Source organism: Dipteris shenzhenensis, chromosome 14 (genome assembly GCF_047967505.1).
Source record: "Dipteris shenzhenensis isolate YYH24624 ecotype China chromosome 14, Dip_SZ_1.0, whole genome shotgun sequence".
Classification (NCBI taxonomy): Eukaryota; Viridiplantae; Streptophyta; class Polypodiopsida; order Gleicheniales; family Dipteridaceae; genus Dipteris; species Dipteris shenzhenensis.
Window position 1 is genome coordinate 36,912,250 of NC_141609.1, and position 14,070 is coordinate 36,926,319.

Here is a 14,070-nt window from a genome sequence, read left to right on the forward strand (position 1 = left end):
CCCTGCCCATCCCTTGCCCAAGCATTATTCATGTTGATGATAGAGGGTGTGCCTACCAATAGGAAGACATCCATGCATGGGGCATCCTTGTGTACTTGTGAGTTTACCTTCTATTTTTAACCTTATGTCGGTTTGGTGTGTAACCAACCACACACCTCCCACCACTTTTCTCGCATGGGTGGGCATGGGGTAGTGTGCACCCACACTAAGAGGCCAATCCCGGTCAGCACTTGTTGAGCATGTATGCCATAAAAATGCCAGGGCTAGCTACGTTCCCATCCACTGCTCCACAAAGGTAGATGCTAGAATCGAGCATTGGAATGCTCCTTTTGGAAATGGGTTTTTCCTCTTGTCACTCACTGGGTAGGCATTTTCGAGACTATGTTGTCCTTTGCGAGCCTATGTCTTCTTAGAGGGTATTCCCGCTCAACGCCCATAGAGTGGAAATGCCAATACAACAGAAATGCCCGTCTTGCTTTCCCACAGTCTCACATGCTCACAAGTGGCCACCTTGCATGCTCGTAGTGCTGACAACTTGACAAATTCAAAGAAAAGAACCCCCTGGGATTCGTGTTCTTGAGGTTGAGTGCACACGCTATGCTTTATGCGCAGCCAGTTACGGTTTGCACAAAAATTAACACAAAATGGTGGTGTACAAATGTGCAAAAGGAGCGCTTGCATTTGGAGGTTGCCAAAACGAGCACCAGTGCAAGATTACTCATTCAACCAATCAGGTGGCACTGCACAATGGTCCAGAACCTTGCACACTACTAAAGAGCCAATCCATCAATGCCAACTAAGGCTTGGCAACTCCCACTGCACATGGTCCGGAGCCCTGCACACATGATAGGAATACTAAAGAGCCAATCCATCAATGCCAACTAAGGCCTGACAGAGGCCTCTATAGATCGTTACCTACTACACTCCACATTTTATTATCTTCTCTGTGGCTCTTTGGAATGAAATGCGTGAAGAACAGAAAGCCCATTTCTCTGGCTGTGCACCCTTGCTCGCGTGTGCACTGACCTTGAGTGAGGAGAGGTCCTCAGATGCCAGTAGAGCCAAGGGTAGGTTTCCAAACTAGCATACTATGACCATCGGCGGTGTAAACGGCCTTATATTGTGAACCACTAATGGTCTAGGGTGGAGAGAGAAACAAGGGGAGCCGTTGGATAGGAAGATCGGACGGTGGAGGCAACGAGAAAGAGCTGGTGACCGTTGCCTACAAAAGAATTGAATTTGAATTTTCCAAGACTCATCACTGTGCCATAGCCGCAGCACAGCTTGAGCTCAGAGCTCGCATCGCCATAGCCGCAGAGCTTCGAGCTCCCCTGCCATGGATTCCTTCTCCTCCCCTCCCCCCTCCACCCCCCACCACCCCATCCGTTGGCGTAAAGGTGAACTCATCGGCGCCGGTGCTTTCGGCCGTGTCTACATGGGCATGAACCTCGACTCCGGCGAGCTTCTGGCCGTCAAACAGGTGGGTTCTCTCAAATCTTCCACCCCTTATCGACGCCCTTCCCTCGGTCTCTTTCTCTCGAACTTCCCCACTGCAGTCATCTTGGCCATGCTGCCTCAGGACGGGGATCGGACTGCAGGCATTGCTAGATTCAAAGATTGAGATTGATGCAACAGACATTCTCGCTTCTGCGCTCAATAGCTAAAACCTGATCGCTTGAAAAATCTGGTTGACCTTTTGCAGGTTCTCATTGCTGCCAACAGCGTTGCAAAGGAGAAGGCTCAAGTAAGCATAGGCATAGGAATTACCCATCGCCATGTGGATTTCAATGCTGCAGTTTCCCCTTTCCATTTTATGTGAAGAACTTCGGCTCCTTCGTGTACTTCTGACTAGCTATTTCATTTAAAACAAGGCCCATGTGCGGGAGCTTGAAGAGGAAGTCAAACTGCTGCGAAACCTTTCCCACCCCAACATAGTGGTACGGGCTAAAAACTTTGGGTTCTTGATGTTACCTGTTGGATCGGTTTTTTTAAATCAGGACCTCCTGTTGAATTAATCATAATCATTTCAGAGGTACTTGGGCACTGCTAGAGAGAATGATGCCCTCAACATATTTCTGGAGTTCGTCCCGGGGGGATCCATTTCATCTCTTCTTGGGAAATTTGGCTCCTTTCCAGAGCCTGTAAGTTAGTTTCTTCTCACTCTGCCATGTAGATATCACTAGGCCCTCTATTACACTACGTGTATGTGATGGGACGGTTGTATTGAGCGCTGTTTTGTGTTCACAGGTTGTCCGTATGTATACTCGACAATTACTGCAAGGATTGGAATACCTTCATAAGAATGGAATTATGCACCGTGATATAAAGGTTGGTTTGGTCACCACCATAAAACGACAATCTGATACATGGTGGAGCAACTTGAGGGGGTTTGGTTTAGCATTGAAATATTTGTTTTGGGCAAGTACTTGGGATATGATTTATTCGCTGTCGACCTCTGCTTGGAACTCTGGGAGCTCCTATATCCATACCCTGGTTCCCATTCAAGTTCTTTGATACAAGCCATCAAACAGCTACCAGCCTTTGCTTTGTGTGTTCTTTTCGTATAAAAGTGAAATCAGGGAAACCAATGGAAATTAATCAGTGAAGCACGCGTTTGCAGGGTGCAAATATTTTGGTTGACAACAAAGGTTGTATCAAGCTTGCAGATTTTGGGGCATCAAAGCAGGTGGTGGAGCTGGTAAGTATTCTTTTTGGCCTTAAAGAGTGGAGAACTAGGTAGCGATGGTTTGCATATGTTCAGAAGTTGTCACCTTGGCTTCACGCAGGTTACCTTATCAGGAGCGAAGTCAATGAAAGGAACTCCATATTGGATGGCTCCAGAGGTCATCAGGCAGACAGGGCATAGTTTGTAACCATCTCCTCTGCCTGCTCCTCTTCACAAAATTTTTCCCTAGTAGATGTCCAGTAATCGTGTCTTTTTAACACAAAAGATTTCAATGCATGCTTTGAGAAAGAAAACTCAAGTTAGCTGCATTTGCCTTGTCTACCAGGCCAGCAGACATATGGAGTGTTGGATGCACAGTAATTGAAATGGCCACGGGTAAACCACCCTGGAGTCAACAATTTCAGGAGGTGTCTTCTCAAACTTTTATTTCCCCAGTTCCTCCCTTTCGGTTCTGCTCAGTCACCACCTTCCTGCTTTCCTTCAAATAGCTTTCAATTTGTAATCCAGAATCTGATTACGTTGTCCTGATCTCCATCCTTCTTCACACTAGACAATCTTCTTGATGTTTGGAAACTTTCTCCTATTTTTGTCCTTTTTTTCTGCTTCAACATTTTAGTAAGCCTTTTTATACCAATAAAATGTCCTATGCTTAGCAATATCTATTTCTTGGTGCTTGGGCCCTCTACTGCACTCTGCAAATCTCTCACTGATATCTTGAGCTCCAATTTATATGCTGTTGCTCCTATTACGCTTTACCACCACCAGTAGACCTGTCTTGACTAAGGATCTGTTACACTTCACCCTGTGCCACTAGACCTGCGAGATCGCTGCTCCATTTGATATGCTTTTGCCTACAATGGTCTGGACTATGCACCTGTCACACTTCAACCTGTTGCACTAACCTGCCAGAGTTAAATGGCATTAGGCTGCATGTATATTGGACGTAAAAGGCTCAGGCATGTCCATATTCAGAAGAGCCCATGGTATGCTTGTTGGCTTGTCCAGGATGTGCACCCTTTCTGGTGGGCGTAACCAGTTCGCTGCTGTCATGATAGTTGGCTAAACAGTGTCAGACCGTTAACTGGTTACGAGTCTTTTGTTGTTGTCGATAGACAGATGGTTTACAAAATTTATGCATCTGTTTTCAATGGTGTTTGTGCTCTTCTAGAATTGGTGTCATTTTCCTTGTTGAAGTTCTCCTTTTCTTGCTGTTCGTTAGTGATCTGAACCATCCTTGGGTTTTAATGCCATTTCTATGGTATTGTAGGGCTAAAGTTTGGCATCAAAGATGCATAGAGTAGCATCTCAGAAGATTGTATTTATGTTGCTCTACATGTCTGAACTCCTTGTATGCCATTTAGATTACTCAGAAGATTGTGTTTATGCTGCTTTACGTGTCTGAACTCCTTGCATGCCATAGCCTACTATAGCACGTTGAGGTCAAGGATGTAACCTGTTTTACAGAGTAAACCCAAGCTCATACATATCATATAGCATTGTCTTAAAATGGTTTATTTGTGTGCTTTCTTGAAACCCATAAGCAATCATTTGGCGTTTGGAGGACTTCAAGAGAACGTGGTTCATAAGGTCCTATTGAGGTTTAAAAGCATAGAACAAAAAGGTCATTGTGGCATACTGCATTTCACTTGGCATTATCTTAAAAAGAACGTGTATGCCTTACAAGTGTAGGCTTTTTGTATAAATTTCTATTTCATTTTGATTCTTGTTCAAAGAATATGACTTTGAAGTAAAAGTATGAATGCAATATAGAAACTCATATTTCCACGAAGGCATGTTGCATATTGATTTGGGTTGCAAACAACTAGGCTACAAAACAAACTGAAATCGTTTAGTACAAATGGACGGACTAAAATTCTAGTGACCGTATGTGGAAGTTCCCACATCTGTAAAATATTTGGTTTTAAAAGCAACATGTGAACCAGGTGCTTTCCAGCTGTTTAACACTGGTCATGCTGAATACTGATTGTTTTGCATAATTAGATGATTTGGCTTCTCTCAAATTAAAAACAAAATATGGGAGGTAATACTGCCACAAGGGCATATTGCAAATTAGTCTGAACCCTCCTTGTTGACCTTATGGAGCCTTCATTTATTTCTGTCACCCATTGACATTGTGGAGCCTTCATCTTGGTTAATAATCACTTTCCCATGAGTGTGAAGTCTTGAGTTCTTTTACCCGAACTAGCCATTCTTGCTCAACAATACACTTTCATTCTCCTTCCTTTGGGCACCAGTCAAGTATCTATTATACACATCACAAATCATTTGTAACCCTTCGATGAAAGATGCTAGCTGGTGTTCTGCTGCTGCTCTACTAGGACCTGGTTTAGACAATCAGCTAAAAGGAGCCCGGAATCATTAAACATGAGACATGATTGTTTTTTAGTGTTAGTATATGTTTGTCAGTTTCTCATCCATATTTTTGTTGACTTTTCGCTCACCTTTGCGCTATATTTTTGCTTATACTCAGGTTGCTGCACTGTTCCACATTGGAACAACTAAGTCACATCCTCCCATTCCGGAACATCTTTCCTGTGAGGCAAAGGATTTTCTTCTCAAGTGTTTGAAAAAGTAAGTGAAACACCAAGAGATTGCTTCACTCCTGTCTGAGCTGTAAGCCAGCCCACATGCATCTATCAATCACTTGATTATTAAGGGTGATGGTGCATTTGTTGTTGAGGGGTGGAACTATAAGTGCAAAATGGAAGCAGGCTAAAATTTGTCTTTTAGCATTCTAAATGACTGTAAACGTACTGTTCTATTTCCAGGGAGCCAAATCTCCGTCCCACTGCAACAGAGCTTTTGCAGGTATAACTTTCTTTCATTCTGAGCTTCACCCAATAGCTTGGAAACTTCAAACTACTGAATGATGCAATGCTTGACTGCAGCATCCCTTTGTCAAGCAAGGATACTCAGAGTGTGGAATAGCTTCCAAACATCCAGTCAGAGTTTCAGCCTCAATACAGGCGAGTTATGTTGTTTTTTGAAACCTATGTCAATGATCTTATTTATCATACACACCTTATTAATCAGACATGAAATTGCAGGGACAGGTTTCTCGTGGAACAAAGACATATGAGGTTACGGAGAGTAGCAAGAGAAGACAGATGTGAGTATAGGGTCTTTGCTGTGGTTCTAAAGAAGATGTCAAGTTTTCATGTCCCATTGGTCCATGTTTGCTCTTTATCCATGCTGCATTTCTCATTTAGCTATCTGGAAACAGGTCTCATGATGCGTTGGAAGAACCAAATGTCAGACGCTCCTTGGCCTTTTGCCATAATTCTGTTGTACAACCTGGAAATTTACAGTCAGATGATGAGAACCACAATACAGAGTCTTTTACATCTGATTTGGACTGCTCTGTCAGACTGGATTCTGTTCAGTTTGGTGATTCCATGATGAAGGTCTTTTAAAACTTTCAGGCAGAGTTCCCTTTAATTTATAGTAAAATGGAGCATGAATTGCAGTTTCTTCCACTTCCTCTGTGAAATGTTGACTTGCAAGGACAGCCATTTGTTGAAAGCCTTTTTTTTAATGTTTTGCAGAGCTTTAAGTCAGCTAGTAAATCCTCAAATTTTGAACATCCTTTGTGGGAGCAATCTAGTTTTAATCCGATGAATGAGCCCCAAAGTTTCAACTCTATACGTGAGTCATCCTATCTCAAGGATGGCTGGTGCAGCGGTGCAGAAGATGGATTTGTAATCAATAAAGATGCTGAGATCATTGCTGTAACAGGCATAGAGCAGCGTTCTGCTAAAGATGATCTAGACTTCTCTTTCCAGTGTGGCCCAGTTGATGATGATGAAGAGGTGACGGAATCCAAGATAAAGGCCTTCTTGGATGAAAAGGTAAACCATTCATTTTACTGCTTAACCTTAACTTACCTTATTGAATTATGGAACTAAATTATATGGGACGGGTTATAACTATTATGAGGCATACAATCTCATCAATCTTTCGTTATTATGGCAGCTTGTGTTTACTTATACAAAGCTTTCGTTGCTGCTATATAATTCTTGTGGTTTGTTTGCATGGCAGGCTTTAGAGTTAAAGAGATTGCAAACACCACTGTACATGGAATTTGAAAGCATTTGGAAAGTAACTCAACAAAATGGAGGGACAAACAGTCCAAAAAATACAGGCCACCACAAAGGAGGAGCAGAGAGCCTTGTTTTTCCTTCAAGTCCTGCGGCAGGGAGACATCTTACCACAGGAAACAGTAGATCACCTAGCAAAGGAAGTAGCCTCAGTGGACCTTCAATGGCTTTCAATAGTCATGACAGTGAGGCTAGTGTGAGCTCTGGTAGCCCTGGTGGTGGCAATCCCAGTATAAACTTCAGCCCACATGTTGAATTGCCTTCCCCAAGGCTTCGTGAATGGAAAGGGCTTTTACAAGAAACTCAACAGGCATTGCCCAGTCCGAGGTACAATTTCTCTATCGAATGTCTCTAGTTGGAGCCTGAACAGTACCCATATTTCATATTTATTTTCCTTATTATCTTCTTTTCCCACTCTGGCTGGGCAGCACTTTTTATTTAACAGAGCAACAAAAACAATGGAAAGAGGAGCTTCAAAAAGAACTTGAATCAAAAAGAGGTATCAAGACTCTGCTTTGTCCTAGCAAGTCCTGCTTTCTCTATGGCCCTCAACCAGACCACCATTGCTGAACCACCCTGTCTCTGAAAACCTTGGTGCATCTTTTATTGACAAGTTGTGTGTAAACTTTGCAGAAGAGAAGAGGATGTTATCCCGCCTTACAGGCAACACCAAGTCCTCTTCACCAAAAGATAAAGCAACTCAAAGGCACGCTGTGAGCCGATTGTCATGTGCTTCTCCCATATCTCGATCACCAGTCCATTAATAGCTTTGTACTGGCAGCATGGTTTCCAGGTACAAAGCAGTATGGATTATAAACTGAGATCCTTCTGTGAAGTTTGGGACAAAGGTTTGTCGGTCCTCCAGGACTTTTCAGCAGGCTACCAGAGCTCTTGCTCTCGACATAACTTCTATGTCCAACACAAGAGCATCATGCAAGGCTTGAAAGGTCCAGCACAAGAGCATCATGCAAGGCTTTGAAAGGTGCAACCTGGAAAATTGCTGTATATACGTAGCCAGATTCCCACTGGCTGTATAAGGTGATGCCTATTAAGTGCCATTTTAATGAAATCAAAATGAGCTCCAGAAGCTCTTGAGATGTCAGGACGTTAGGGGAGTGGCATATTGCAAGTGAAGTGCATGATTTACATGAAAGGTTTTCTCACAGAAGAAGACTCCATTGAAAGTTTGCCTTGAGAATAAAGATGTGAACCTCTTCAACCAATTTATGCAATACTGCCGTCTATGCCAATATAATAGATGTAACAAATTTTCAACACCTTGAATGCGTTTGTGTAATCTTGAAATACATATTCAGCGCTATCCCTGCTTTTCAACTTTGCTGGGAGGATGACAGATTCGCATATTATTAGCTGAACATATACGATCAGAAGGGGACTCCAACAGTTGCAATACCAACTCTCTAAAATGATTAGATGTAACTTTCTGGTTTGGAGACCATTTAAGCTAGAAACTCAACCAAAGAGTCTCCTCAATTCATCCCCCAAAGCACCAAGCTACCAAGTTGAACAGAAGTTATAACTTGAAGGAGAAAACAAGAAGCCAACCTTTGTTGGAATGCTGTTCTATGATAGGATAAGTTGCCAACCAAAGCCTATCTAGAACTGAGCTCTTTGTAAGGAATAGCAGTGCTTGCTTCAGAATCTTCTTGCTCTTTACCCAAGCAGTAAAACTTCACACAAAGCTTAGCCTTTGTTGATCTAGAGAATCATTACTCACTTTCTCACACTCCTGCGTATTTGTCTCTGATTCAATAATAAACTCTATTGTTGCACTTCCCCCACTCATCCCTTTTCCCTCGCCGTCCTTGCCCCCCCGCCCCTCTCTCCCTTGTTGTCCATCCCCCCCCCTTCCTCCCGCCCCCCTTCCTCCCGCTACCTGCCCCTCCGTCCCTCTCTTGCTCCTCTGCCCACCCTGCCTCTCTCTCTGTCTCTCCGTCCTCTCTCTTCCTCTTAGCTCGTCCCCTCCTTCCCCTCTCCGCCCCTCCGTTCATCCTGTTTCTTCCTCTCAAGCAATAGAAGAATTTTCATTTTGTTTGAGTCGGCATTCCACCTTGATTGACTAATGGCTAACTAATCAGCCAGGATGTGGAGTCCCCTCCTTCCCCTCTCCGCCCCTCCGTTCATCCTGTTTCTTCCTCTCAAGCAATAGAAGAATTTTCATTTTGTTTGAGTCGGCATTCCACCTTGATTGACTAATGGCTAACTAATCAGCCAGCATGTGGAATTTAGAGCTCCACCACCCTCTTTGCACGCATCCATGAGTCATGCACCCCAAGATCGCATGTTAGAGATTGCATGCTTGCTGCCATACCTCCAAACCTCACCCTCTGCCTTTCTAATATTCGATTATTGGGATGAGGTTTCTTTCAGGTGGCTTTTGATTCTCTTGGAGGTGCGAGCACACTGCTCAAAGCTAGCCCTTGGGCACTTGGTGACCCATAGTTACCAGGGAACGATGTTCCAACATCCGGAACGTCTGAAATGCTGTTTTGGGAGGCAAGGCGAAATTGGAACGTCTTTTTAACACTGCCTCTCCTAGAGACAATGCATTAGGATTGAGTTGAGTGGGAGTTTTGTGATTATTCTTAGTTTTTTAGGAAATTTTAAAATTCTTTTAGATGGTTGTTGGCTTTTCAGCTTTTAGCGTGTGTGTGTGGCACTTGGCTTTTCAGGAGTTGTTGCTTGGAAAAAATTATCCAAAAAGCTGTTTGCCAGAAAAGTAGGTTTGCTTGTGTAAAAAAAATCTGTTTTCTTGTTGAAAGGGCTTTACACTAGCAAAATCGGTTTTATGCTTGCCAAACGGGCTTTATGTGTGTCGGTGAAGAGATTGTCGTCTACTGGGTCTGCTTATAAAAATAAAGCAAAAAAAAACCCCAAAAAGTTGACATCAAAACTTGCAGGGCTTTATGCGTGTCGGTGAAGAGATTGTCGTCTACTAGGTCTGTTTATAAAAATAAAGCAAAAAAGAAACCCCAAAAAGTTGACATCAAAACTTGCAGGTATCATTCGTAAAACTTTCAAGGAAGAATAATGCCAATTTACCTTTCAATTTTAAATTATAGTTGTTTATAAAAAAGACAGTGGCTTTGCAGTCAGTGTGAGAGCATGCAAATAACTATGGAACCTTGGCAAAGTCTAATGGATCTTGTGAGTCCTTAAAGCGTTTCATTTTTATTATTTCTTACTAAACAATCTTCAGTGGTTGAAGACTTGTAAAACCCACAAGTTGGAGCCAAGTGCTTTCGTGCATACATGCACCCTTGTTTTTTTCCTCTTTGAAAGTTTCAAATGGGTATTTTAGAGCTTATATATCTATAAAACGTTAGTTTCTTTCATTTTGTAGCATAGTCTTATGTCATATGATGATGTGTCATGTATGACGTGGCGTTTCAGTTTTGGTTCCCCATTCCCCTTTCTTGAAACATTCTAGTTTCGAAACTCAAATTTTCAGAACGTTCTCGTTCCTTGGTAACTATGTCTTGGTCCCAGGGACTTTTCCACTCCCTTCTATTTAAGTCTTGACCCTATACAAGAGGATAGATGGGTCACTTCACTCTTCATCAGATTGCTCGCTCTGCCTCGAGTCTATCATCGAGTCCTTGCCACGATTGAAGCTTCTTTTGGGTTGGTCACATAGATTCGTCCCACCCTTGTTTACCCTCTATATCCTAGTGAGGTGATAAGGTCTGATGGGGTTCTTGAGTTATAGTCATCATGTTTGACCCTAATACAGTCATCAGGTTTGACCCAATGGCCACATTATGCTCATACATAGGGATGGCTCTCTTTTTCGATGGAGAGTCGAGATTGCAGGTAGGAGAATAAGTGTCGAACCTGTTGGACCTTTGGGCATTTTGCTAGAGGTTGCCCAAAGAAGAAGAAAAGACCTAAGAAGTCTTTTGGTGTGGCCTCTCCTCATTAGAGCTCTCTATCGACAACTCCTACACGCCCAACACCTATTGCATGTCTCGCTCCTACTGCCCTCCATGGGATTGCAGTTAGACTTGGTGTTCCTCCATCATCTGTAGATCAAGAGGCCTATTCTCTTGTCTCAGACCCTACTCTGGTCGCGGCTAGTGATGATGTTCCTTTAGCTCCATCTTAGGATCATGGCCTTTCTTCTTTTTTTGAGAAGCCCCTTTCACTTTAGTGCTACATTGAACCTATTATTGATTGAGGGAAGGATGTGGCTCTTGTCTTTGTAGCTTTCTTACATGCGGGGGTCTAACGGACTCTAGCTCCATCTTTGGTTAGAGGAACTCTTTCTCTCCTCTCACTAATTTTGGAGATGTTACCCTCTACCTTTGGGGATGATGGTTTTCCACTTCCTATCGATAGAGCATCCTCTTCCATAGGTGTGGGGGTCCTTTCTCCTATGGAATTTTCTCCTCTCCACTACTCCAGGAGATCTTCATAAGGAGATTATTTTGCCACTAGGTTGGGTAAGGTTTTCTAGTTCACTTTCTCCCACCAATAAGGATTGTTGGATGGAATATTCAGGGCCTTGGTGGTGTACCTCATCGCCACCACCAAAGGCAGCATCGATGCATAATTAGCTTCATCCAAGTTCCACATGGGTCTTATTGATGTTCTCTTTATTTAGGAACACAGTTGCAAGGTTGGTATAGGTGTCTCTCCATAGCAATTCGCTCCTATGTTGGAGAGGATTAGGAGAAAACTCCTCTTTTATAGTTTAGCTAGACTTGACCTTACTTTCTAGGGTGATAGTTGTTAATCGGATATTGCTAGCCGCAATGTGATTTATTTGTTCTTGGTACCATGCTTGGGAATTGTATCGCTCAGCTCAAAAGGCCTATAAGGACTTTCTTACATGCTTGGGCAAATACTGAGCTAGGGTGGCTTGGGAGACTTTGACTCAATATCATTGATCCAATTTTTGTAGTGTAGGGCCCTGCTTTTCAAGCTTGTGGTCAGGGGGATTTTGCTCGGACAAGGGCCTTGAAAAGGTTTCGTCATTGTTGCATACAGTCCTTCTCTCCTTCCACGAGTGGGGATGGGATGGATAGTGCCGGTGGAATTTTAGACCAATGCATCTCATGATTCCTTTCTCCTCTCTTACTTATTGCTACCACACTGAAAGCTTGGGATGACTTTAGGAGTAATATATGGAGAGGCCCCCTCCTTCTCTAGAAGAGATTGACAGGAATCTTATCAATGACAACATACTTGATGACCATGGCAAATTTCTTGGCACTTCTTGTTACATGCAATGGATAAGATGGGAGAGACACATGGGAGAGAGGAGCTACTTCATATGTGGGTTCTTGGAAGGATTTCAAAAAACTTGAGGGTGTTGCAACCTTCAATTAGTAAGTCACCTCAAAGGAAGTGGGCTGAGGCTAGAAGTCTTCTCATGGGCTGTGTTGCCCAAGAAAGGTGCAGGCTCAGCAGTAAACGTATGTGCACGTCCAAGTACTTCAAGCTTGTCTGATGATCCTGCCTATGAATTATCAAAACAAAAACTGCATCCAGAGAAATGCCAAATTTCAAACGGAGATTTTATCCTGGTGGAAAAAACACGTGAAAACTAATGCAAGAACACATTTAGTAATCATGTAGCATGCACATACAATGCAGGAACAAAGCACTACCAATAAATATACAAAGCACTCCCTGAAAAGCGTCACAAAGCACATGATGCACTTGCACAGCCCATGCAAAGCATATGCAAAGAAGTCCAAAAGTAGAAGGAAAGCAAACAAAAATCTAAACCCACTGCTTAAGCATTGCCAAACCAATCACAAAAGCATTGACAAAATCAAGCAATGCAAAAGCACTACCAAACCACTCACAAGCCAAAGCACTACCAAACCACTCACAAGCAATGCAAAAGCAATGTCTTGAGGGAGCAATGTCAGTACCCTTGTCAATATGGCCCTTGCCCCTAAAGGGGACCCCTCAAAGGTCATATTGACAAACAACTTTATCTCTCAAGCCTTTTCTAGAGATAAACATTTGTCAAAATGGCCCTTGAGGGGTCCTCTTTAGGGGCAAGGGCCATATTGACCACCGTTTATCTCTAGAAAGGAGCACAGTTTTTCTCTCTATTCTAGCGACTTACCTCAAGGTATTGGAGCCTTGCTAGTTAGCATAGAATACATGCTAGCTAGCATAGACCAAATGCTACCTGACACACAAAAATGCTAATAGGTAGAAAATATATTATAAATAGCAGACAATAAATGCTAACTTCTAGAGAACACATGGTACCTAACACAGAACACACAAAGTAGTTTTAAAAGAGAAAACAGCGGCAAAGTGGTTTATACGAAAAGCAGTTTTAAAAGAGAAAGTAGTGGTAAAGTAGTCATCACAAAGCACTGCTACTAAGCATTGTCAAGTACACATACAAAGCAGTGCTAAAGCAGTGAGACCCACAAAGCACACGTAGAGTACTTTGTGGGCCTCACTCGTTTAGCATTGCTTTGTATGTGTGCTTGTCATTGTTTAGCAGTGACCAAGTAAACAGAAAGTAGTGCCAAAGCACTACCAAACCACTCACAAGCAGTGCTAAAGCACTACAAAAGCACTCACAAAAGCAAGTAGTGCCAAAGCACATGTAGAGTACTTTGCCTATTCCATGTAAAGCAGTCTACAAATGCAAAGCAATGACCAAGCAGTCAGAAAATAGTGCCAAAGCACTACCAAACCAGTCACAAGCAATGCAAAAGCAAGCAGTCACAAAGCAGTACAAAAGCATACTGAAAGCAATGACTGTTTACATTGAAAGTAGTTTTACAAAGAAAGCCGTGGTAAAGCAACCACAAAGCACTGCTAAGCATTGACAAGCACACATACAAAGCAGTGCTAAAGCAATGAGACCCACAAAGCACATGTAGAGTACTTTGCATATTCCATGTAAAGCAGTCTAAAAATGCAAAGTAGTAATTAAGCAGTCAGAAAGTACAAAAGCATTGCAAAAGCAAGTAGTCACAAGCAAGCAATGCCAAAGCATATTGAAAGCAATGACTGTTTACATGGAAAGCAGTTTTAAAAGAGAAAGTAGTGGTAAAGCAGTCACAAAGCACTGCTAGCATTGACAAGCACACATACAAAGCAGTGCTAAAGCAATAAGACCCACAAAGCACATGTAGAGTACTTTGCATATGCCATGTAAAGCAATCTAAAAATGCAAAGCAATGACCAAGCAATAAAAAAGAATTGTCAAAGCACTACCAAACCACTCACAAGCAGTGCAAAAGCACTCACAAAAGCAAGCAATCA

At 42.7% G+C, this 14,070-nt stretch overlaps 1 protein-coding gene across 1 annotated transcript; it reads left to right on the forward strand.

Moving 5' to 3' along the window:
- Window positions 1-1,336: 1,336 nt before the first annotated feature.
- LOC147894567 (mitogen-activated protein kinase kinase kinase NPK1-like) lies at window positions 1,337-8,009 on the forward strand. The gene is made up of 17 exons (XM_087385338.1): window positions 1,337-1,480; window positions 1,703-1,744; window positions 1,872-1,937; window positions 2,031-2,141; window positions 2,248-2,328; window positions 2,621-2,698; window positions 2,787-2,869; window positions 3,012-3,093; window positions 5,178-5,278; window positions 5,476-5,515; window positions 5,596-5,673; window positions 5,755-5,816; window positions 5,931-6,111; window positions 6,253-6,555; window positions 6,746-7,131; window positions 7,233-7,303; window positions 7,438-8,009. The coding sequence occupies exons 1-17, from the start codon at window positions 1,337-1,339 to the stop codon at window positions 7,566-7,568; spliced, it is 2,040 nt and encodes a 679-aa protein (XP_087241464.1). The 3' UTR covers window positions 7,569-8,009.
- The last annotated feature ends 6,061 nt before the right edge of the window (window positions 8,010-14,070 follow it).

Bases quoted from the DNA above. Each gene is read 5' to 3' on its own strand.
- LOC147894567 (XM_087385338.1), top strand. From the start codon at position 1,337: ATGGATTCCTTCTCCTCCCCTCCCCCCTCCACCCCCCACCACCCCATC. The intron at 2,870-3,011 runs GTAACCATCTCC...CTTGTCTACCAG, and splicing joins AGGCAGACAGGGCATAGTTT to GCCAGCAGACATATGGAGTG. The intron at 5,279-5,475 runs GTAAGTGAAACA...TTCTATTTCCAG, and splicing joins CTTCTCAAGTGTTTGAAAAA to GGAGCCAAATCTCCGTCCCA.